The 24259-nt window shown below is 44.6% G+C and overlaps 1 protein-coding gene across 12 annotated transcripts; it reads right to left on the bottom strand.

Annotated features, from left to right (window-relative positions):
* tle3b (TLE family member 3, transcriptional corepressor b) lies at nt 1-24021 on the bottom strand. 12 transcript variants are annotated; one of them, XM_088371100.1, is made up of 22 exons: nt 23121-24021; nt 22579-22766; nt 22223-22323; nt 21951-22014; nt 20940-20984; nt 15690-15752; nt 14949-15053; nt 13474-13512; nt 10901-11104; nt 10302-10361; nt 8146-8268; nt 7570-7620; nt 7033-7194; nt 6114-6249; nt 5552-5730; nt 4919-4995; nt 4281-4530; nt 3344-3591; nt 3118-3265; nt 2877-3027; nt 1557-1633; nt 1-1330 (listed from the first exon to the last, which is right to left on the bottom strand). In XM_088371100.1, the coding sequence occupies exons 2-22, from the start codon at nt 22600-22602 to the stop codon at nt 1223-1225; spliced, it is 2415 nt and encodes an 804-aa protein (XP_088227226.1). In that variant the 5' UTR covers nt 22603-22766; nt 23121-24021; the 3' UTR covers nt 1-1222. The 12 variants fall into 12 exon arrangements, with proteins under 12 accessions (XP_088227226.1, XP_088227227.1, XP_088227229.1 ...); XM_088371101.1 differs by having other exon boundaries at nt 10901-11101; XM_088371103.1 differs by having other exon boundaries at nt 14979-15053.
* Nucleotides 24022-24259: the final 238 nt, after the last annotated feature.

The following is a 24259-nucleotide window of genomic DNA, read 5'->3' as shown; positions in this document are numbered from 1 at the left end:
TTTCTACAAAAAGGTTTATTGATTTATTAACAACTATACATTTCTTCCCAGTGCTGACAGCATTTGCTACATACTTTGGTGTGATACAGTGGGAAGTGCAATCCTCCCCACAACACCTCCCCTATTGTTTTCTGTAGGAAAGACTGACATTGGGAGCACAGTGTAAAAAAACCAGTCCAATTCAGTGCTCATGTCAACATGAGCAACTTGATTCAGTCGTGCGTATTTTTTTTGTCTCCCACGGCTTCATCAAGAACAGGCACTGATCATTTCCTAAAGGACTGAAAGGTGGAGTCAACGACATCGATGACGCCTACCTGCCTCCCAGTCATGAGCGACCAAACACATTCAATGAATAAAATGCAAAAATGAAAAAACAGAGGAGGCAGATTGACTCCAATGGCTTGGGATGGACTTTTTAACAGTAGCCTCAAGTTAAGAAATCGATGGTGCAATTCTACAACCCTTGTTATGTAAAGTTAGCTAAAAGCACATTGTCGTTAAGTTCATGGCTCCTGCAGTGCTTCCGCTGCCAACTGAGGTCCAAGGATTTCGCTAAACATTAAACTCGCTCAATCTCTTCTTTTTGATCAGTCTCACTGGGTCCCACTGTGGCACAAAAGAGTCACGCAATGCAGATCAGACCACATTATCTCGCAAGAGCACTGAGCTGAAAGGCCATTTAGATGTTCCACAACGTTCAAGTTTACAATGTCCCGTTTCACTGCATCTCGCTGTAAAGGTCAGCCCGAAGAATGTGCTTCAAGGAAACAACAAAAGTGAGTTACAGTTCAAAAGTTCTAATCTATGATTTGCGCTCACATTTTCAGTAAGACGGTGAGGGCCAAAACTTATCACAAGTACACCCAGGACATGAAAATATATATATATTTTATAATATATATAAAAGGTAATTTTATTTAATCCAATATGTACACTTTTCACAAGACATCTGTGGACCATGGTTCTCAGGGCTGAAGCACTGCTTCATTGGGTTAGGCTCAAATACTCAAAAAAAAAGAAAATACAAAAGACAATAAGACACAAAAATGTGAACCACCCCTCTCCCCCGACAAAAGGCTGCACATAAAAATCAGCTTCCCTGTGGCAGATGTATTCAGGGGTGGATAAAAGTCTTGTGTTCCACTTTGCAGATACTAGATGGCAGAGTCAGGGCGAAGAGTAGTCTCAGTAGAAGTGCTAAAGCAGAGTGAGAGTGTCTCTAGTAGATGACCTCATAGACTGTGGCTTTCTTGTCACCAGAACCCGTCACAATGTATTTGTCATCTGCCGAGATGTCACAGCTTAGGACCGAAGACGACTCCTTGGACTGCGCAAATAAAACAAGGTCATGTTTAGCACTTCTATTGCGTACAGGCCTACACTCGTAACATAGATTTGATGATTACGTTTACAAATCCTAAATTTAGACCAAGGGGGAAAAAAAAAAAAAAAAAAGCAGAATCTCAACTCTAGCCCAGACAACATCTATGGAGGAGAATTGCCGTTGTGTAGCATGTTCTGCTTATTCAATGTGAATTGTCTGATGTTAATACCTGGAATATGCTGGCACCATAGGGAGTCCTCCATGCATTCAGCAGATTGTCCTTCCCCGTGCTCACAAACCATTTACCTGCAAACACAGAATAATTGCCTTCAGAAAATGATCTGGAATCTGCTCTGATCATTTGGTGACATTTATGTCCTGACGCCGTAACTGTAGCCAGGAGGCAAATGCATAATGACTGAATTTGTCCATCAATGGCCATAAAAGCTAATTGGGGAAAATAGCACAACATAAACGATCAGAAAAAAATCTCATAATGGCGTCCTGCACTATTTCCGCTCAGATAATTATTTAAATCAGCTTCTGACTAATTACCCAAATGACTAGTCAGCTAATGGTGTAATTAATGGCGGCAAGAGCCCGGAAGAAGCACCATTTGAGTGAACCAGCTCTGGAGTGGCTGAAATACGACAGAGTGCCGTAGGAGGGATTAAGCCGCAATCTCACTCAGCTGCAAGTGTTTGTACACATGCCGAATGGTGTTGTTTTTCATCTGGGTTCCTTAAGGTTGCAAACAGCTTCAAAAGGTTGCAAGCACTTTTTCTTACAAAGCTGTTTGTGACTATTAAAACTGTCTTTAGGACCATCCGTGACTTTGAACAAACCCTGACCAAAAAAAATAATAATAAACTCGACAATCGGGCCATGGGCAAACGCGGGCCAACATTCAACAACCCACTTGGAGTAGTTTCCTGTGCAGAATTGTTTCCCGACTTTGTTTGTTCCAAAGTAATGTTATTTTACCTTATATAACGTGTACAACAGAGAGTCACTCTGACACAGAAGTACATTCTTTTCCTCAGGTTAAAGTTAATATTTATAGCGATTGTCCTAATTACACTTGGCCATGAAAAAAAAATATCCAAGCAACCCGAACTCAAATAACGGCAAAGTTATAATACTTAGGTGAGTATACACACAGTATGCGCATTACCTGTACTACTTAAGACAGGATTCTCAAACTGCCTGGGCTGCATCAAGAATTCCACAAGGAAAAAAATACAACTAGCACAGTCAATAACTCATTAACAGTTCAGAACATTAAGGGTTCTTCAGAATATGAACAGGATTTGTGACCCGGTTGTCTCCCTCATCTAGCAGATACTTTGCTTACTACTCAACATGTCGAGCTGAGTAATGATGTGTGATTTCTTGAGAACTCCAACTTTCTCTGTGTATTCAAGACTTCTCAGAGTGCTCCCGTGCTCAGCAACAACAAAACCGTTTGTCTTCAGTTTTTCTTATAATTGGCTGTTCTCATTGCAATCTTTCCCATCGCTCACGTGTACATATGCTTTAAATTTCTCACCACAGTAGGCAAACTTGAGTGAGAGGACGCAACTTTCGTGCAGATGTAGCTGGTACTTGTCAGGCTTAGTGTGGTGCAACACCTCCACATTGCTGCTCTCCATGCCCACAGCCAGCCATTCTCCAGTGGGACAGTAGCCTAAGGAGAAGATCTGCAACGAGGACCAACCAAAGAACTGACTATGACACTTGCAGGAATCAAAATATTCACTCTTGGCAGCCTGAATGTGCCTGTTCTTCACCTGTGAGGTAAAGTCATGCTGCTGGAGCTGCCGTCCTTCTCTCAAATCCCAAGAGCGGACTGTGTTGTCCAGGCCTCCGGTCCAGAGCTTGGTCCCATCATGCGAAATGTCGATACAGCTGGCTCCGTCCGTGTGGCCCTGGAACTGCCTGGAACAAGACAGGAGGGTCCGTGAAGGCCCAACTGAATCCGCTTGTACATTTCTATTACCATGTTGGTGTACTTACCTGACAAGAGTCTGATTATGGAGATCCCACACGGCGATGTTGCCATCCGAGCAGCAGGAGAAGCAGACCTTTGCATCGGGGCTTATGGCCAGCGCGTAGCAGGCTGGGGCGGAGGAAGTAAGCTCCGCCTTAATTCGTGGTGTCTGCGATGCCAAGTCCCAGATGGTCAGTGTGCTGGCCTCGCCGCCCACAATTAGGGTGCGGCCATCAGGCAACAGCTTGCACGAGCGGATGTAATTGTCCCTGTTCTGAAGCACAAACAAGAGGTGAGCATTGTCCGGATAAATGGGGAACATCTTCATACTTTTTTCCCAGCTACACTAAGAAAAAGACCTCCAATTGCAAGTATGTAGGGTAACAACGATTAGGACGGAGTTCAACACTTCAATGGACGAGAGCAGTTTTGGAAAAACCTTTTTGTCTCTTGTGATAAAGTGAAGACAAACGTGTCAGCTTTAACAAGAGTTATAGGGAAGCAGACAGGGCAAGAGTCAGGAGCGTGGGTGCTCTCAGCCGAATTAAAACAGCCCCCTGACGGCTTTATAAGAGCCAATTGCACTCCCAATGCACCTTGAGGATGTTTGCAGCCATGTAAAGGGGATGAAGCCGCAGTATCAAAATGCAAAATGGAAGGCAATTGGAAGGGAGCAACGAGCTCGGTAATGGCAGACAAGGTCAGCCAATCAGAACATCTTTACTCAGCAGGATTTTTTTCCCCCCCTCCGCACCAAAGGATTATTTCAGCATAGCGCGGCACCGCCAAATTACTCACATTTCACTCCCACAGGGATGTGGGGTTAAGCTACAGTGGGGATGGGGAACCGGACTCAAGCAATGAGCTGTTATAGCGGGAGTATATAATATATCCCGGCTGCTAGGAGGCCTGTAAAAAAGGCATTGTGCCATGACTGTGTAAGAAACAATGACAACTAATTACCAGACAGTCAAGTTGGGACACAGGGCTCTTGCTGCCTGGCTGGCTGATGTCCCAGATCTTGACGCAGCCCTTGCCGCCTGTGTAGACGTGACGAGTGGGGTTGCTGATGGTGACAGCGCACACGACTTCCCCGTGGCTCAGTGTGTTGATCTGACGAGCGTGCCGCGGGATGCCCGGGCCTATCAGTGCGTCTGGGGGGAAGGGCACAGGCTGCATCTGACCGTCCGCACTCACGTGAAAAGAATATGCCCTGCAAAAAAAAAAAAAAGCCAGAAGGGGCGAGGAGAGGAGATCAACTTGAGAAATGTATGTCTCTTGTCAGAGTAGCTTTGTCATTTTGACACAGGGGGTGAAACATAGAGCACTAACGGAAAGAATTCATAACAAGCTGATATGCTATGCTATTATCAAACCAATGATCTGTAGGAAATTTAGCCAAGTTGAACTGGGAGAGTGAGCTCTACCGAGAATGCGTCATCACACCGAAAATAGGTCAGAAATTCAAAATGTGAGCGTTATAGCCTAACTATGCCACAAATTGAATCCGTGGTAACCGATATTTATATTACATCTCAAACTCTTTAACTCAGTCAGATGATGTATGCACTGCAAGCAACACGAGAGCTTCAAATACTCACGGTTTTCCTCCTGAAATGGAAGGGAGGCTGGTTGGCAGACCTGGAGCTCTCATGTGGGGATGCGGGTCAAACCCTGCCTGCATAAACAAGTTGTGTAAAGCATAAAAAGCATATGATAAGCTGCTGATATAAGTTGGACTATTAAAAGACTCAAATGGGAAATTACGCCTTCTTTCATCTATTGAAAGCACACGGAGGCCCCATATAATCGTTTGAAGGCAAATTCCCTGAAAACCAGAGTTTCGACCCGACTGCGAACAGAGAAGCTTTACACAAGATAACACAACATCCCACTTGGTAATACTAATGAAAACCTGGGAGATTTTCAAACATGAGATTCATTTTAGGGAAGCGCCTTTTTCAAGCCTTTAGAATGCTAACTAGTGAACATCAAAGTAATGGGATCTTGGCAGTCTTTGTTCTTTTTCATTACGTACACAAAGCTATAGCCAGGGGAGCAGAGATATTCGCAGAATTATGGAAATACAGACTGAATACTTAACTTTCCACGAGTCATTTTGCATACACATTGCACGAGCTGAGATGATTAATTCACGTCAACGTTAGTGCCACAATGATGAGGCTGAAGTATGCAAAATGTGCGAAACTCAAGATTGACGAAAAGATATTTACAATGGGTGAGCGTCCATAAGCAGCTGCGGCGGCTGCCGCGGCACTCATCTGAGGTGAAATCAGACCAGGATAGACACCCGGGCTGGTGAGGGATCCGTTCATCTCGTGATGACCCATCATGGCAAAGGGGGTGGCGTAGGAACCCGCAATGGAAAGGGGTGTGCGAAGGGCAGGGGCAGCTACAGAGGACAAACATCATGTTACGGGACTACAAAAACAAAGTGCGGATTTAATAAATAGTTCTACTTAGATCTGAACTGGATTTAAGTTGTTTGTTGCTATTTGTTTGAATAAGCTTGCATTGTTTTAAATTTGAAAACAACAGTACAGTGTTGTATAGTACTGAAACATTTACATTAGTGCTGACAAGATTTATCCCAAAATATTTGAAACAAATTTCTTATTTCAGAAGGGCGTATGAAAGTGGTTGCCAAAGAAGTAGCTCTCAGTTTCAAAAAAAGTTGGTGACCCCGACGATAGAACATAAAGTCAGGTTCATTATTTCCATTCAGGTACCCAAAATAAGTTTGCAACAGGTCTGGGGCATAAGTATGCTTAATACCTAACGCCTCCATGCCAGGCGGTTTACCCATAGTCAGAGGCCTCAGCCCTGGAGTGGTGCTTGTTCCTGGTGTGGGTGCCTCATTTCTGGGTGTGGGCGTGTTGGACTTCAGGCTCGGTGTAGATGACTTGTCATTCTAAAACAATAAACATCTTTTACTCGTTTGGTGCCTTTATTTTGTCCGGAAAATGTTCAGTGTCCCCGCCGAATAAAACCAGCCAGTTACATAAAAAAAAAAAAAAAAAAGAGCTAAAAACAGTCCCAGGAAATCCAGAGTGACAATCTGAGCGGATAGCTCAGGGTAATCCAATCCCACACTGGCACTTCATTACAGTCATGGTTTGAGTGGGAGTCAAGGCATAAACCTTTGCTAAGAGGTCAAACTCATTAAACATAGCCAGACAAGCTAGATGATGGCCCTAACACTTTGTCATAATGAAGCTCTTTCTTCCATCCGCAATCAAGAGAAAAGAGCTTGGCTTCTCAGCCTGGTCAAACACATTAAGGAGGGATGAGAGAAGGAAGCTGAGTGTCTAGCAAAGGGCTGCGGAGTGTCATTCTTTACTGGAACGGTTAATGTCAAACCAGGCGAGGTTACGACATTAGCGAAAAGGGAAACGATGGAAGGAGAAAATAACAAGGAAAATGGAGCATGTCTCACTCTTATTTATAGTCTCAGTGAAGAAGGAATGGCCACTTATTGGCTAAGCCAGAAATGCGATTGAAAGGAGGTTTGATTTCCACTGAGCATCGACCCACTGCCCCCTCATTGTCGCCTCCTGCTAAGCCTTCTCAATACTAGTCCTTCAAAACTACCCATTCCATTGTACAAATACGTTTTAGTCCGTCACTTCAAGCCTGTTAGGGAGAGCATCTTTTTACTTCATCCAGTCTTTATTTATTTCGAAATGTCACTCACCGTCATATGGGTGTGGTCCTTTGCTTTGGTGGACGGCGTGCTTCCTGAGGACGCCACCGAAGCAGGGCTGTTAGGGGCGGCGTCTTTCTTCAGAACCCGTGATTTATCCAGCCCGTTCTCCGGAGGAGAGTGAGCGGGGCTCCCACGCGGGGTGGCCGGATCCTACGGAGGGAACGAAACGAGACAGACGAGGAGAGAGACTGAGCAAACAGACCGGAGGAAAGTGACTGGCATGTACACGTAGGTCAAACAAACTGGGGCCTCATGTGCAAACACAGATAATATATAGTATACTCATGTGTGCTCTAACGCTCTCATACACAAACACTTCTCATTCACCTGCCGCTCCCTTTTATCCTTGTCTTATTTTACGCATGGGCGCCAAAAGAATGATAACAACGAAATACAATCAACACCAGGACAGACATTTTGGCAACAGTGTGGGTGGGAGGCCTTGATTCCTTCACAGACAGTTGTCATTAGCAATGCTAACACTGTGGAATGCGGCCGGGCAGCATTGTCCCGACGCCGTCTTACCTCATTAGAAACGTCCACCACCAAGTCATCGCTCTTGTCTCCGTCGCTATCCTGAAATGAAGGCATGCCGGAGGCAGAATACGCTAAGTAAATAACCTCTGAAAATCATAGGACAATATTAACCTAAATAGACAAGTTTGCGTTTTAGTCTAATCAGCAGACTGGTTCATTTAATCCACCTGAGAATTCACATCAAAAAGTGTTGCTTTATTTATAATTACATTTTCAAAAATGACGTTTCTCATGCATTATCTGAAAGAAAAAAACAAAACAATGAGCGAAATGGAAATCGCTGCTCGCTGTCTGGATTAGTCTAGCAATGAATTAGTAGATGACAAAAAAGTACCACACACTTGTGGGTTGAGTTTTTTTTTCTTCTTTTCATTCTGCTACGGCCTAATTAGTACTTTTACCGAGACATTGAGGACAACAAAATGCTTTCAATTTTGAATTCATCCAATGTTTATGATAGTTCCATAGCCGTGTGTCCTTTTACTTTTCTCCATTATTGGTGCACTTTACTTCTGCCATTGGGCCCTGTTGAGTGCCTTTTTCATTTGAAGCAAAAAGACTCACATATCTGTTCATGTTGTCCTTGTCGTCCACTTTACGTTTCTTAGGGTCAAGTCCATAATCTGAGGAGCCGCGGTGCTTTTCACTTGCTGCCCGCAGGCTGTCTGATGGCGACACAGAATTATTCTGCCAACAAATACAAAGATGTGTCAGTGTAAATTAAATGCTCCAAAAGATGGAAGATCTTTCATTATTTACATCAAAGAAATATTGGAGGGTAAAAAAAAACACTGTCGGAAGCTAGCTCAGCCTGGAGTCTGTCATCTTCCTCTATCATGGCACTGATGGTAAGCAAGTAAACACATAAATTGACCATTTAGTCAAGGAAAGCGCCAGATGCAAGGGACCAAGAAACCACTGCTTCGTCAACTTCTAGCCAACACTGGAGACATGACTCTGGCTTTTATTCTTCAAAGCTGTGGCAATGTTGAATAAAAGCAAGTGCACAGTGGCTCTGGATAGATTTGTCATTGAAGGGTAAAGAAAGACTGGCGGAATGGCCCCTGGAAATACCCATCATTATTCCTGAACCATAACAAACACACATCCATACTTAATCCTCTTAAACGCATTCAGAAACATGCCTGAAGCAATTTAGTCATTTAAATCAAACAAGGATATGAGCAAAGGTGCTTTATTATACACTGAAATACTTGTAGATTAGCAACATGCACACGCTTGCAAATAAGAAGTAAAGACATTTACTGCAGGAACATCTAAATGTGTGCAGTATGACACGATCATTTACTATCAACAACTGACAGCAAAGTTGATCAAAAATCAACTCCAGGCTAAAAAGGTGCCACTAAATTAATGTGACAACACAAAGAGTGTATGGGGAAAATAGGTCGAGGAAAGGAACGAGAGTCAAATGAAAATAGCTTGAAAGCAGAGCTGTGTGGCAGGCAATGAGCTTCTGCCCACATAGTGGGAATGCCCTCATGAACTGGCACTTTCCAAGTAACTGCAAAAGGGATCTTTGTAGTCGGGCCTCCGGTGCTGCGGTCAAACACGCTGACAGGCAACAACATTGGGTGAGGAGAGAGAACTCTGAGGGCAGCCCACACCGAAACACGCGCCTTCATCGGAAAAGAGGAATGAGCAGGAAAAGCGGTCGGGGAAAGAAGTCAGACGAAGGCTAAGTGATGACTTAGAAAAGGAAGGGAAGCTGCCTCTCCTGGCTCTTAATGACACACGCAGCCAATAACACCACAAGCCCTTTGGAAAATGCTTTGGCACAGGCCAGCACATAAAGAGTCAGACTTCCTTGATCCAGCTAAGCACGATTCAATCATTTCCAATTTCCTACATCTTGCTCAATATATGAAAATTTGTGCAGTAAGTGCTCATTTGAGGCACGGGGAAGGAGACGCATTGATTGATGGAATACAGCTCGTCTTTGTATGCAAGCCGGTGGGTGACCTTTAAAGGGCTGCGCTTGCACTCAGTAACCGTCGACTTTCCACCTTGTCTGGTGTTGGATTACCTTGAAGCCCGAGTGGAAAGAGGTGTGGCGAGATCAGGTGTGCCGGCACTGGTGGGCGCTTGTCACGACACAAGGCGGAGGCATAGTTTGGCTTCCCTTCAGACATGAGTGGGCCCATTCACAAAGGCCAGTCAATGGGAACGTAATCTGTCCCATCCCGTCCAACGGAGCATTACGCTCCAGTTATCGGAGCGCTACGAGGCACTCCAATAAACGGGGACTTTAACATGAGAGGGCAGAGTGATAAAATGGCGTGAGTGGGGTGACTGGTGAACATTGTTCAAGAGGAGTACACCCAAAAAAAAAAATGAAAGCACACAAAGAGTATTGGAATAAAAGCTGTTGAAAGGGAGTCAGTTATTGGCCAGCCAACTGCTTGAGAATAGAAGGACAGTCCAAGTTGAGATGAAATTAAAGGAGCTAGAGCTGCCTACTAATCCGCTCTGTCCGATCAGAGTCATTTTCCTCCAGGATTAGATGGCTTTAGACTTTATTTGGTTAGACTTCAATATTTGACTTCAGTCAGCGAATAACTTCGTGCTAGTGCACTCGTATACACAAAATGTGTGTTCTTACATGGAGAACATGGATTTCGGAGGATCTTGAGTCTCCGTTAGGTACACCTAATCACCAGCAAAGACAGGTACAAAAAAAGAGTGGGGAGTAAACGTACCGTGCTCGACTCCCGTTCTTTCAGAGGAATAGCCAGAGGCGAATGAAAAGATGAGGGGCCAGGAGAGAGAAAAGCAAAAAGCAAATTAGTATGGGTGTCACAGGTCTCTGTGCTTTCATCAGACAAAAGTAATACATTATTCAGATCAAAGATTAATCTCATTGCTGATGTGATCAACTGCATAATTCATTTTAATACCTGTGTCTGATAAGGTATCATTAGAACCATTTTATAGGCTATATTTAATACCTTCATTACTGATTAATAAATGTTTGTTAATGCTCAATAGGCCAGTGACAAATTGGTATTTTAAAATGTCTCCAGTTCAGGGTTGTGAATGCAAATTGCACTACGGTCAATTAACTGCACCGTAACCTGTAAACCAATCAAACATGCTCCCCACCCACCCCATTTAATCTACTCAACCAATTTACATTTGAAACCTCCTCGTTCTAGCGAGCGAGCGAGTGAGTGAGTGAGTGAGTGAGTGAGTGAGTGAGTGAGTGAGTGAGTGAGTGAGTGAGTGAGTGAGTGAGTGAGTGAGTGAGTGAGTGAGTGAGTGAGTGAGTGAGTGAGTGAGTGAGTGAGTGCGCCTCACCTCTGTGCTCCAGGTCGTGATGGTTCTTCTCATCCTTGACAGGCAGGTGCGCCTGGCTTCCGAGAGCACCGAGTGCAAGCAGGCCAGAGCCAGCACCCGTCACAGGGGGGATGCCGGGTGGCTGTAAACCCGAAGGGTGTGGGGGCAGTTGCACAGGTGGCCCGTGGGCTGCGTGGGAGAGGTGCTGGGCCTGTAGCTGCTGCTGCTGCAACAAATAGAGGGAGGCAGGAGGGAAGACAAGAGGACACGTGGGTTGGCTGGGAAGTGAATCCTTGAATGGCTGCACTCTATCTATGCATGCTTACACCAACATTTATTTCCAGGCCAAACCATTTATGGATCATAATAGCAAGATGACGGTGATCGCCAACAAGCTGAGCTCATTCACTGAAAGGAAAGCAATTCACTTCACTATTGTGGGCAAATATAATGTGGCCTTTCCCTGCATATCATTTTTTCCACAATTCAACCCGTAAAGGAGAATGACAGCTGGTTCTTGACATGCCCAGCTTGGCAGTTTTGTTCGCAACAAAATAACGTCAACAACTAAAGCTATTAAGTAGCTATTACAGGAAGATTAGCTTTGACCCCATCTTCCACATTCCTGGGGTGAGTGGTCTAAGATGTTTGAGCGAAGTCAAGGCTATGATGGAAAAGTACAGTTCCTCCCCACCAATCTTATTAAACCTTTCCATTATGGACCTAGCCTTGTTCTCAAGGACACAGTGATGATGTATCAGAAGCATTTAAAGCAAAGACTTTTCCAAAGTCTTCAGATGTCCAGATTGGAGTGCTCTAAATCAAGTCACAATGAATCAATGCTTTTAATGGAGAGGTATGTTTAAACACTTTGGTCAGCACAGTCATTAAAAAACAATGAGAGCAGAATCAGCTCAACTAAAACCCTTTGGAGCAGAGTCATACGCATGCGGACCCACAACCCCCAAGAGGCCTCAGATGTCTGTCTCTATGTAAAAGGCAGTCGGGGTAAAGTGAGTCGACAGTCACTTTAGTCACAGAGTCAGAGTCGAGTTAATCAGCCACTCAGGCAAAAGGGAAGCAAGTGCAAGCTTACAAGGTTAAATAACACTAAGCGCATCCATCAACAGCTCACAAAAATCATGACTGCTATTTTGATCGTAGATGGGATCACCATGACCTCATCCATACATGCAATGCAGGAAATAGACTAGCATTGGAGTTATTACACAGAGGCTTATTAAAAAGATGGAACTTGTTGAATATTAGTTGGTTCTCTGGAGTGTTAACTTCACTATAAAAAATTAGACACAAATATTGTCAACACACATTTTTCATTGCACGAAAACTAGACGGGAGTGCGACCTTCATTAATAAACAACGATGGGGACGAAATTAGTATGCATTTCTTGTGGATTAATGAAGACGAGACAAAAATGTTCCAACAATAACATTAAACTAACTGTAAACTAATGCTGGCTAACCAAACTAACTGTATGAACATGAAATTGTTTATTCTAGCAACTAACACTAGACAAAAATGCTGACACTTTTTCTTGGTTAAACCTAAATGAACAAAATTATGTTTTCTTGAAGTAAAAACAAAAACAAAGGGACTAAAATGCTCGACATAGTCGAGTAAAACCTGAGGTTGCAAAAAACTAATAAGCACACTTGACATTGGACTAAAACAGATTATTTAAAAAATTTAAAAAAAAAGCCTGATAAAATGACCACTAGTTCTGTTTTTCAAACTAAACATGGAAGCATTTTGTAAATGAAGGCAACTGAGAGACAGCACTGCTTATTGCTAAATGTGCACGTTTCCTACAGAGGTGACAAAATGTAAACAAAAGAGACAAAAGTGTGGTGAGACAGAATCAGCCGCTAACAAGAGGGTGGAAGAGTGAGCATGGGATTGGGGCATGGGCATCCCTATTCAGTGCGCCTAATGAGGAAAAGTGCGCAGGGATTGTTATCAAGAAGCCTCATTAGTAAAATGTGGTTGGGCAGACGAGTGAGGAAAAGGGCGAGAAAGGGAATGGGGGAGAGAGGGGGAGGGAGGAAGTGAAATAAATTGCTTCCAATTCAATATTCATGGCTAAAGAGCTGGTTCCCTTTCACTCTTATCTTTTTTCATTATGCGTAAACGCCATTGCAGCCCAGGCAACTTCCACAGGAAACAGGCAATTAAAGTTAACTAGGTGAAACCGACTCCCCGCAGAACAAAACAGGCGTCAGGCGGAGTGAGCAGCGTCAACACCAGCACCAGCACAAAGCAGCTGGCACACAAGCTTAACAAGTGGGACAATGATCATTGATCAGCACATTAGCTACCTAAAAACACACCTGGCTGATTACACAAATTAATCAGCAGCAAAATGTCTATGCGGCTCTTGCTGCTTTTTACTCCCAAGTAATCATCTCGTCTCCTGCAAACCTGCGATACCCGCCCAACACGGACGACTGACGAGACGCCAACACACACACACAAATCAAGCATCATCCTCAACATCTTCCTGTGAAAAGCGATGCATGTTATTTTGCGGGCAAGCTGGATTAAACAGATACGTAGTGCTTTGAATCATTTCTGACCATGAAGGTTGGATAGATACAGTGAGGCGGCTGCTGCTTCTGAAGGACAAAAGAGGACAGGGGGTACAGATTCAGACAAATGAGGAGAAACATCATGTATAGAATGTAGCATTGCCAACTTAAGTACACCTCTGTGAACCGAGACGCAACGTCGCCAAGCATGATTTGAATGCTAACGTATAGTTTCAGGATGGAAAATCAAGACAACGATAAATGACCTCCTCATACACACAGTTGGTGCTGGTCACTGCGATGAAAAATATCCAACTATGCTTTGAACATGGTGAGAACACAAAAATGTCTCTCGTTTGATTGGATTTTGGTGAGCCAGTTTTGGAATGTCAAGTCGGCAGGGAGATTGATTACCTGCCACGTCTGCTAGCAAATAATAAAGCTTTTCTTTCCTCCGCCTGCGTTCTGTCTGTTCCTGCCCATCTGTAATTAAAGAAAGGTCATTCCCGTTGCTGACAGACTGACCTCTTTCAAGGGGAAATAGGAAGTAATTATCTCTAAAACTGGGGGCTGTGCTCAGGGCTCATTTTGTTTAATCGAATTTCACTATCCACCTCTCATTAGACTTGACCCCCTGCCACTGGGACAAGCTAACCACTGACTAACCTCTGCTACAGAAAGGGACTAATCAAAAGGGTCACTCTAACATCTGGGTCCAAGATGGCTATTAGGAAGCGTCTTGAGGTTAAATAAAAGCAGATGGAGGACCAAATAAGTAAAAGGTTTCGTTGGCTGGAGAGCAATGTTGCCTTGTAACTATTAAAAGGCCAATTACTGGTTTTTAAAGTGCAATTAGATTGCTGCCCTTGAATCAAAAAGAGGAAAATACAAAGTTTAAGTGAGGCCCCAAACACGGTCAAAGCAAGCAAAACTTTTGGCTCATAAATAGCATTAGCTCTGATCTCACTCGTCGTAAAAAAGACCATTAGCTTACTGGGGAGGCGAGGCAAGTCTGTTCGCTGGAACCTTAAAGCTAATTGAGGAGCAGCCATGACAAACAATATCAAATCAGTGCTGGATGATCGTAAATCTGATGTAATGTATGTTGATTCAGCCGTGGAGGGAATATGTGAGATCTGCTTTGTAAACACTGTAAATCATAGTAAACATCACAACAATCAACATGCTACCACACTGAAATCAGAGACAAGTCTGCACTTGTAAAGAGGAAGTTGTGATTTGTATTCAGTCTGAATGTTCAAACGCTACTGCCTGGTTTCATCTAACCAGATGATAAAACCAAACTAACAAAGCCATTTTTGCCTTCCCCAATCTGTTGCCCTTTCCCCATTTGTCTTAAGCGTACGCTGAAAGCAAAAGTTGGGCCAATTGAAAGCTTCATGCGGCACGCTTGAATATCAACAGTACTATTTGTCTTGGTTAAGGGTGCCAACACTCCTCTCTACGTGCGGGCTTGTCTTTGTTCTCAGGTGGAATAAAAAAAGAAGAGTGGGTATACACACGGTGAGAGGCAGATTGGGAAGTCCACGTACCCCGATGATAGCATTCAGCTCAGTCATTGTCACCTGTTTAGCTCGCTCAACAGCTTGAGCAACCTGCTGTTGGTGCTGCAAGAAACACACCAGGAAGAAAAAGCATTATTTACATTGGAAACAAAATGAGCCCAACAATTATCCAGTATATGTGTGTATATGCTTGAGTTTCAAGCTTAATTGTTCCCAATTACCGTATTTTCCGGACTATAAGGCGCACCTAAAACCTAAAATTTTCTCCAAAGCCGACAGTGCGCCTTATAGTCCTGTGCGCTTAATATATGGACCAAATTCCTAAATTTAAACTGGCCCGAAGCATTGTGTCATGAAATCAATCATAAGTGGCCCACTGAAGACTATGAATCATGAATCAAAAAGACCATGGATCATTATTTTGTGATTATAAAATAATTTGTTGCGTCTGAAGTTGAAACAAAAAAGATAAAAAGGAGAATGATTTGATTTGGATTAAAAATCTGACATGATGCATTAATGGTGCGCCTTATAGTCCGGTGCGCCTTGTATAAGGACAAAGTTTTAAAATGGGCCATTCATTGAAGGTGCACCTTATAGTCCGGAAAATACGGTATCAAGGCGTGGTAACAATAACATTCAAAGTTGTGGGGACCCTCTGAGGTAGGTCATCCCAATTGCATCGTGTTTGAGGTTCCACTGTTCTTGTGAAAATGAGTCGCTTGGCGCTGCACCTACCTCTTGTGACAAGAATGGCATTATCTGAGCCAGGATCGCATTGAGGCGTTTGGCAATTTCAGTCTACAGGAGAAAGGAGACAAAAATCTTACTTGGGCAGTCTATGTGTTTACAGAATAAATTTGAATGAAGCAGTCAAACAGACAATACAACAAAACGTGTCATTCATTTTGTACAAATTTCTTCAAGGTTCAGTTGGATCAAGGATGGCCTTAACTAAATTGGAGAGAAAGAAATGTACGTCACACTCTCGACTGCCACCATTAGACTCAGCCCTTATATAATTAGGAGGCTGAAATATGCTAATGCCATCTGGCTGGAACGAAACTAATGAGGCCCATACTTCATAATTACTGCCCATAGAGCGCTTGGGGCAGGCTAAAGCAGTCATCTTAAGTCTCGGACGCTATCTATCACAGGCACATTTGGTATCGACCAGATTATTAGCTGAGAGAGGAAGGCCATCATAAGGCACATAGAGTACTTTTCAGTGTTGTATTTGGATGAATGGAGGTTGCGCTGCCTGCCCACGGCACTTAGATGTCCCAACATATTCCTTTAAAGCTAATGTACCTTTTAAACCTTTTTAAAATCTGTACTACGCAGAGAATGAGGAGGGGATGAAGACAAGCAGAAAAGCTTAAAGAGGGGTAGCCAAGATTGGTGACGTGAAATGCTTTGATTTGACGGCGAGCTAATGTGGTTTGACTAAAGCAGGGGAGGTGAACTAATTGATTCTGAGAGATTCGCGGTGGAGGCCCAGCAGGTGTGTGTGTGTGTGCCGCATTCCACTCCTTTTCAACCTTAGACTTGTTTGACGGTCAAAGTGGATCGGAAGAGACAGCAGCTGCCATTGGCCTTTTCCCACAACCCTTTGTATCACTCTGTTCATTTTGCAGCAGAGGTGGTGGGTGGGGGTGGGGCGAGCAGGACGAAAAATAAGAGCATGGAATTACCTCGGTGTTCTGTCCGACCTGTCTCACAGTGTTGTCTCTCTTCATCTGGCCTCTTTCATCCTTCCAACGCCTCCTCACGTCCCTCCTTGTTAGGGAGTCTCCACTACACCCTTCCTCCACTTGCTCACGTGACATTCCCCCCACCCCCATCCAACATCTGTTGCTGGGGCAACACTATCTGGCAGAAATGATCATTATGTAAATGAGACCAGGGTCCTGACCAGAACAGCCCGTAAAATCATATTAGGTGCCGCGCAGAGGAAGGTCATTAAATTGAATTTTCAGCCTGTCGATGTGATCGGCACAGGAAATTAATGAGGGATAACTGGGGAGCGAGCGGCTAAGTGAGGAGGGGCCTGACAAAAAAGGACGACAAGAGAGGCAACTCATTAACAGTCATCATTAGCGGGGGGATGGATGCAATGACACACAGTAGGATTAGAGTGTTTCACCATCACGCCACTTGTCTGGAAACGGCTACAAGGGGAGCAAAAAGGAGTGAAGAGAAAACAGCGGCGTGCCGATACGCTCGGCTATTAAAGCCACAACAAACCAAAGAGACAATGAAGCCACTCATAAAGAACATCCATTTGTTCACAGTAAACAGCCCCGACAAAGACACTACACGGAGCCATCCCGGAATCTATTGGCCATGTCGTCAAATGCACCGGCAGATCTGGAGCGCCAGGTGTTTGTCAAAGCGGCTTTTTCAAAACCACTGCTCTCATAGGAAAAGGAACCCCAGATCCAAACATCCATTTGAGCGTGTAGCCAACTTCCCTCACGACCACATTTGCCTCCCAATCTTGGCAACACTGCAACAAATTTGTCAAAAATATGAAGAGTTTGCAGCACTAAATGGAACTCAAGTCAACAATTAGACAACACGAAACCTTTCAAATGGACTCGCTAAGTGGCCACTTGCTTACTTTTCACAATAGCTACGTACTTTGACAAAGAAAACAAACAGCTTGTAGGCCTACATGACTGACTGACAGGTGCCTATATTCTTCTCACTGCCACTTAAAAGCGACGACTTATCGCCGGGCTTTTAGCGGCAGGGATAGGCACTGGAAAACGTTTATTGTCACTTGAAATCGTTGAAAACAGAAGCCTTGGAGGGCGATGGGGGGTTTTCGCTGCAGCTCCACAATTACAGGTACTCAGGGTTGTTTAGCAGCAACACAGCATGGAGAGTTCCCTCGCTCGCTCTCTCTCCACCGTGTCCCTCTGTCAATGGTGCGTTGAAAGCCATTTGGCTGTTTGTCGCGGCAGGCATTAGTCCCCAAGTGGAGAGCAGAGATGAGAATTCAATTGCAGAGGAAAATAAGTGGCATGTGATGAGGGAAGTTGTTTGGGAATAGTCTTCTCAGCTCAGCTAGAGCACAGGAAGAAAGAACCACCAAGTGTAGAGGTGTCTTGTTCATTAAAAACGCTTTTAGCATGCGTGTCATTTAATTGTGAGCGCATACGTGCAAAACTCAAATGAAGAGCTTATATATTTTTGTCCAACATTTTTTGGTGGTGCCACTGGCTGGAATCATCAAATACAGTAAGCCAATGTTGTTCTAATGCTCTCTCTGTCCGGAGCCTTTCATAGACTCGGACAAAGCGTCGCTTCCTCTCTACTCCAACTATCATGATGATCCAGTGGTTGGGAGTACAAAAGCCCAAAGGCACACCCTCCAACCTGACCACTCCCCTTTGCAAGGCTACCAAAATAAAGCACAGACCCCCAGTAACCTCATCAACCTCCCTTGAGAGGCAGTGTGTGTGTTCACCGACTTAGTTTGTTTTGGCTTAGAGACAGGTCGGCCATCATCACCTTGGCAAACAATTCCAGGAATCCGCTATAAATTATTCATTTGCACAAGCTTGCTTTCTGCTGCTCTTCGCTCTTCCTCACACTCTCTTTTTTCTCCATTTAGGAAGCCAATATGCCTCTTGATGGAACGCTTCCAAAACTGAGTCGGGACATGATATGTACACAGAACAAAAGCACAGACTCTTCGGGCAAATGTGTTTTCTCTCCATCTTCTTATGGAATTGACAAATGACGTCTAAATAGGTACTACAAACGAAAACAACAGTAGTGGAAAGGGAGCGCGAGCGCTGCCACAAAGTCGGCAGGGCACGGCGCTGAGGAAGTCTAATGAGCTGCACTAATTAAAATCACTTATTGACAGCAAGCGAGGGTGATTACCTCCAGCGTGAAGTCTTTGCCATCATAGCAGACACTGTCAAAACAAATTAGCCCCTGGCAGCCACTGAGCTCTCCTCAGCTCTGCGGATGGACGTGTGCTTTGGTCAACATATCGCCGGCATTACCGTGTCAGCGATAAGAGTATTTATTTATATGCACAAGGGTGTGAGCTCCTTACTGCGCTTCTCAAATCTGCTTTGTTACTGATAACAACAAAGCCAGTTGATGTCTTTTTGTTCCACACTGCAATAAATCTTCCAGGCCGGCAAAGTAATATGGCTGCCTGCATCCAATAATCCAAGGCCAAGGGGCTGTCCATTTACCTCTCGCTGATGTCATCACAAACACTCGCTCATCAAGCTTGGGATAGATAAGGGGGGTGGCGGGAATCATGCATTATTCAGGGGCTCCGCTTGACACCGGCAGGCTTTATTGATAAAATAAAAGGACACACACACCCACACACACACACACGGGAGAGGAGCAGTCGATTAACTCATTTACCCTGAAGCGTCTCGCTCCTTTCCTGTCTCTTTGGCCACTTTAACCCTGTTGTTTTGTACACCGCCACCACCATGCAAAGGCAGCCACCCGCAGTGGCTGACCCGCAACAACACTCAAGATGGGAGGGAGCGGATCCTGCTCCCCCAAAACATACAGCGCATGACCACAAAAATAGCAATGGCTGATAAATGGTGTGGTAGGCTGCCGTTCCAGCTGGCTTTTTCACTGATGCCATTAACCTTCTAGATTCGTCTCCATAGCTCCCCTCTCGCTTCCTCCGACTATCATACATCATATTGAAGCGCTAACGACAGCAGGGCCATTGTTCACGTCACATCAATGGGGTGCTGGGGTTAGCCGGGAAAGCAATGAAAGGGTACAGGGAGGAAGTGGAAATGATGGCAGGAAACACGATGCAACAATGAGAGGGACTGGAAATGAATGAATATGAAATGACGCCTGATGAGACAACACAGTGATGAGGGCTTGAGAGTTAAAAGCCGATACGAACGGAGGAAATGCTGTTTAAATATCATCTGGCTAGATTTTTAATTTAGCATGAATTGCTATCAACAAAGTCTCCTCACTCATCATACCAAACCTTAACCCAGAGGTGAAACGATGAATCGACAATAAATCGATAACCAAATTAACACATTATGATTTTGATCATGAGCGTTAAGAAATAGTTTTTTTTACTTAAAATTGTCCAAAACCCTTGAATTTCAGTTAAGCAGTTAATATTCTCGAATATCTGTCACCCTCCATGAAAGTAGAATAATGATATTGTTGAATGAAAACCAAACATTTGCATTTACATCATCGCATTCATCGATTAAACGACACAATAATCGACAAATTACAATTATTTACATAAGCGCGAGTTGCAGCCTTCCATGTAACCAAGGTGACATTCCTTATTCAAAGGAGATGGTTTTGGTTCAGATTCAAAGTCAAGCTCCAATCAAAAAACGGTGAAATGCCCAGTCAAGATGTATAACAGATAGATTTTATAAGCTGGTATGAATTGAAAAAAATGACACAAACCAACCCTGAAGTCTGAAATGCGGGCACTATCTAAGGACTTTGACATATCGGATTCTCATCTCCTCTTTTGCGAAGCTCGGCCATCGTACGGAAGTACTAATCACGTTCTCCTTTTCATCTTCAGCCGTAGCCTACAGCACCATGCCCGCCCGCCCGGTGCAGGATGGCAGCTAAACTAATGAGCTTTTTGTGCATCTGGAACAAGGCGAGGGAGCAAGATTACAACGCAGAGACGTGCACGGCGCCGTGCACATACACACAAGAGAGCATTCAGACGGGACGCTAAAACACACCCTCTCAGACAGTCTGCCAAATACTTCACTTTAATCTTATCAAACCATCCCCATCAGGCAGCGTGGCCTTCATGTTGTTGTTTAGCCTGTCAGCATTTTCACTACAGAAAGCCAGTGTGTGCCTCCTGAAGGCATTGCAAGATGAGGGTAGGAACTAAGGTCAGATGCGTGCGTGCACTCTACAAAGACCGGAGGGACAACAAGATTGTTTTGGCTAAACACAGACTGGGGCGATATGGCTACATACCTGTTTGTGCATCTCAATATTGAGCCCGTAGGACATCTCGTAGTACTGCAGGCCAAAGAGAAGACAAAGCATTAGGACGTGCTAATGCTAACCACTGCGCGTGCGCCAACATCAAGACATACTACTAGAGGCTAAACTCTAAAACTGCACCATATTATCTTGCCCCATTAGAACAATGTGCATTCGGACTGACACAAGGGTTATTCACACCTGATAAACTTTATTTTTTATTTTTTGGCGTATTGCGGTCAAAACACATCAGTGGGATGTTTTTACTGCTTACTATACTTAACATAGTGTGAATTCAAAGTGTACTGACTTGTACATATAAAGAACAAAGCGCAAAGCCTGTAAATTACAATCAACGTGATTGCTTTGGTTGGAACTGGTTGAATTAAAAATACATTTATTTCAAATGGCCAATTGTCTAATGATAAACAGTGCTTGACATCAATCTTAACACATGGATCTTGGTTGGATTGGACTCCAAGTTGATTATTTGAAATATCTCTTAAAATAGACACATGACCTCTATTATCTCAGGGGCTGATGAAAAACACACCAAGTGCCCCTCATATCTCGGGACCCCCTGGGTGTCAGGAGTGTCACGTTGGGATAGTTAAGGGGAGGGGGGGGAATACAAAAAACTCTTTGATTCGTGCTCAAAGCCTGCAGAGCGACCATTAACCCACCGCAGGTCACGCTTGGTGTGTTGGGAAGGGTCGCGTCGGGTCATAAACAGGACCCTGGGGGGAGGGGGTCGTCACACCCCACAATCAATAGACGGGCATTTGACCCCTGCTCGAGTTTCAACTGCTCCTCGCCCTGCCCCAGCTAATCCAATGAATACACAAACGTGGTGAGTCAACAACTCGGCAGCAGGCACAAGCGCTAACACGGCGTCTGCAAAACATCACGACTCGACACCACCTGTGACCGCTTACCTGGGGCTAAAGGGAGGATCGGGCGGGCGCTCACTCAAACCGACATCTTGACAACAATTCTGCTTACCATGACATAGTGGCGCTGCATCTCCGTCTTTTCGTTGGCCAGTTTGTCGTATTCCACTTTGAGACTTGAGAGGGAAGGATAAATATTTGATTACATACTCCATTTGTGGCAATGGCAATCACCGTTTAGCTGGTGTTGTCTCATTCATAAATTAGCCGTCTTTAATTAGCAGAGCTGTACTTAAAGCTATACGAAAAAAAGAAAACATTGCAAGCTTTCTCTACTTTCCAGCTGGAAGCCAGTGATGTTTACACAAGTAGGTTCACCGTTACCTGTGATACTGAGCCTGCAAGAACTGAAATTCGTCTTTGATTCTGTCACACGACTCTGCCACGGTGAATTTGAAGCCAGGCTGCCCTGGCTGGTGAGGTGCCTGTAAAACCAAAACAACACTTTGGTCAACGACCTCCAAGTTCCTCTGTACAGACTTGATCACACAGATGCAATGTGCACAAATGCTCAATACGCCGATGCAGGAATGCATTTGAATTAAAAAGGCATGTTGAAATAGCAACTGAGGCTCGAGTCTCGCCAATCCTCCTTGAGTAGTAGCAAGGTGTGTTGTAGCTCCACACTGAGGAGGCTACCTGAAAGGGCTTGTCAATTTCCAAATCAAACAGCTACTTACCGGATGCCGGCCTTGTGGATACATATCTGTCCTTCACGCAAGGGAACCGGTTGTTTTCCTGTGTTTTTCTTCAAGTAACCCGAGTGCAGTAGCTCACCACCACCCCCTCCCAGGGTGGTGCGGGATGGCGGCGGACAAAGTACCGTTCGCGGCTGCGAGGCGCTCAGTCATCGAAGCTCTCACTTCTCCTACACACACACACATACACAGCAGTGTGGAAGTGGATCTCACCTTCTTTTTTTCCCACATATCGTGGATCTAATTCCAGCTCTTAGAATAAGTCAGAAGTGAGAACAACGCTCCTGTGTATACACTGATAGTTTGGATCACACCCTTGGTGAAACACTTTGGGCTTGTTTTCTCGTATCTAACGAGTTGAGAGGCGTTCAGCGAACACGTACGCGCTCATGCACACGCGATCTCTCGCTCTCAGTGGGCTTATTCTAGTGGGCTATGCCTAGACACAGGGAACAAAGTCAGTGCACGCGCACCGCCGCGCGCACGTTTTCTCTAGCGGATATGTAATGTCGCACGCTTTTTACCTTTGTCTCCAGTGACTCCCTCGCCTCCCCTCTTGCACAGGTTTTATGTTAATATCCACAAACAGGTCGTTGCATATCCTTCATTCGCACAAGTCACCACAAAGAAGCAAGAAATATCCGCTCCCTTTTGCTTTACGTCGTTTTTCGCTCTTCCACAGTGCTGTTTCAGACCTCCCTGGTCCCGTCCTCCGTCTGTCCAGCTGGACTATGGAACCCCCTTCGATATTGTGGGAAAAAACACCTTCAAATAGAGGTTATATTAAATCCAGTAGTAGTCAAAGTAGCCTCCAAGGTGTCCCGTGGATGGTTGTCGGGTAATTGCACAGCTAGAGTTAAAAAATAAATGTCCGTAGTTATGAAATAAAGCACAGGGTAGCATACACCCGCTTCCTCCGTCGCGCGTTGTACCACACACAGACTGAGTACTGACACGAGGACGCGACTGACGTGAGAGGACCACTCGCTAACCAATTGGGTACTTTAGCCAATCAGAACCAGCAAATCCCACGTGGGGTGAAGAAATCACCCGTTGTTCCAATTGGTCGGGTGACATGTGAGCTCACGAATTCGCCATTTTGGATCTGAAGTCAGACAGCTATCGGTGTGTCCGACAACTTGTTCAAAACAAAGATCATTTAAATATCAGTGCACTCTCGTCATTGATACACAAAAACAGCGAGAGACTGTGCAACAGTGCAAACATACTCAATCGGAACAAACATGATAATTTCCCCTCATGGCTATTCTGCTGTTAAACATTACACGAAAATAACTTTAAATGCCCACGATGTGAAAAGCGCCTATTTCGCAGCAGCGTTTCCATTAACAGGCTCAAATTGATCGAGCAATTTCAAATGAGACCTCAAGTATCTCCAAGCTTTCTCTTTATCAGCAAGTCAGCGCGCGACAACGCGTCTGTTCTTGAGGGCATCAGCCTATGACGTGTTGCCTTCAATGCACAAGCCCACGTGGGTCGACCCGCCCCCAAGCAACGCATTTTATCCAATAAGCTTCCAGCTGTCTTCTTGTACTGCTTGTAATTGGTCCAGTGTAGTAGAAGCTGTCAGTCAAACACGTAGCACTGTCAATTAAACCCACGTTGGATTCGGCGCTGACAAATGCCGGCGTTCCTCTCCCTC

The sequence above is a fragment of the Syngnathus floridae genome, chromosome 3, assembly GCF_059516105.1.
Source record: "Syngnathus floridae isolate MCC-2025c chromosome 3, RoL_Sflo_1.0, whole genome shotgun sequence".
NCBI classification, from domain to species: Eukaryota; Metazoa; Chordata; class Actinopteri; order Syngnathiformes; family Syngnathidae; genus Syngnathus; species Syngnathus floridae.
The sequence above is the reverse complement of the archived record's forward strand: the minus strand, read 5'-3'. Positions and strand labels throughout refer to the sequence as shown.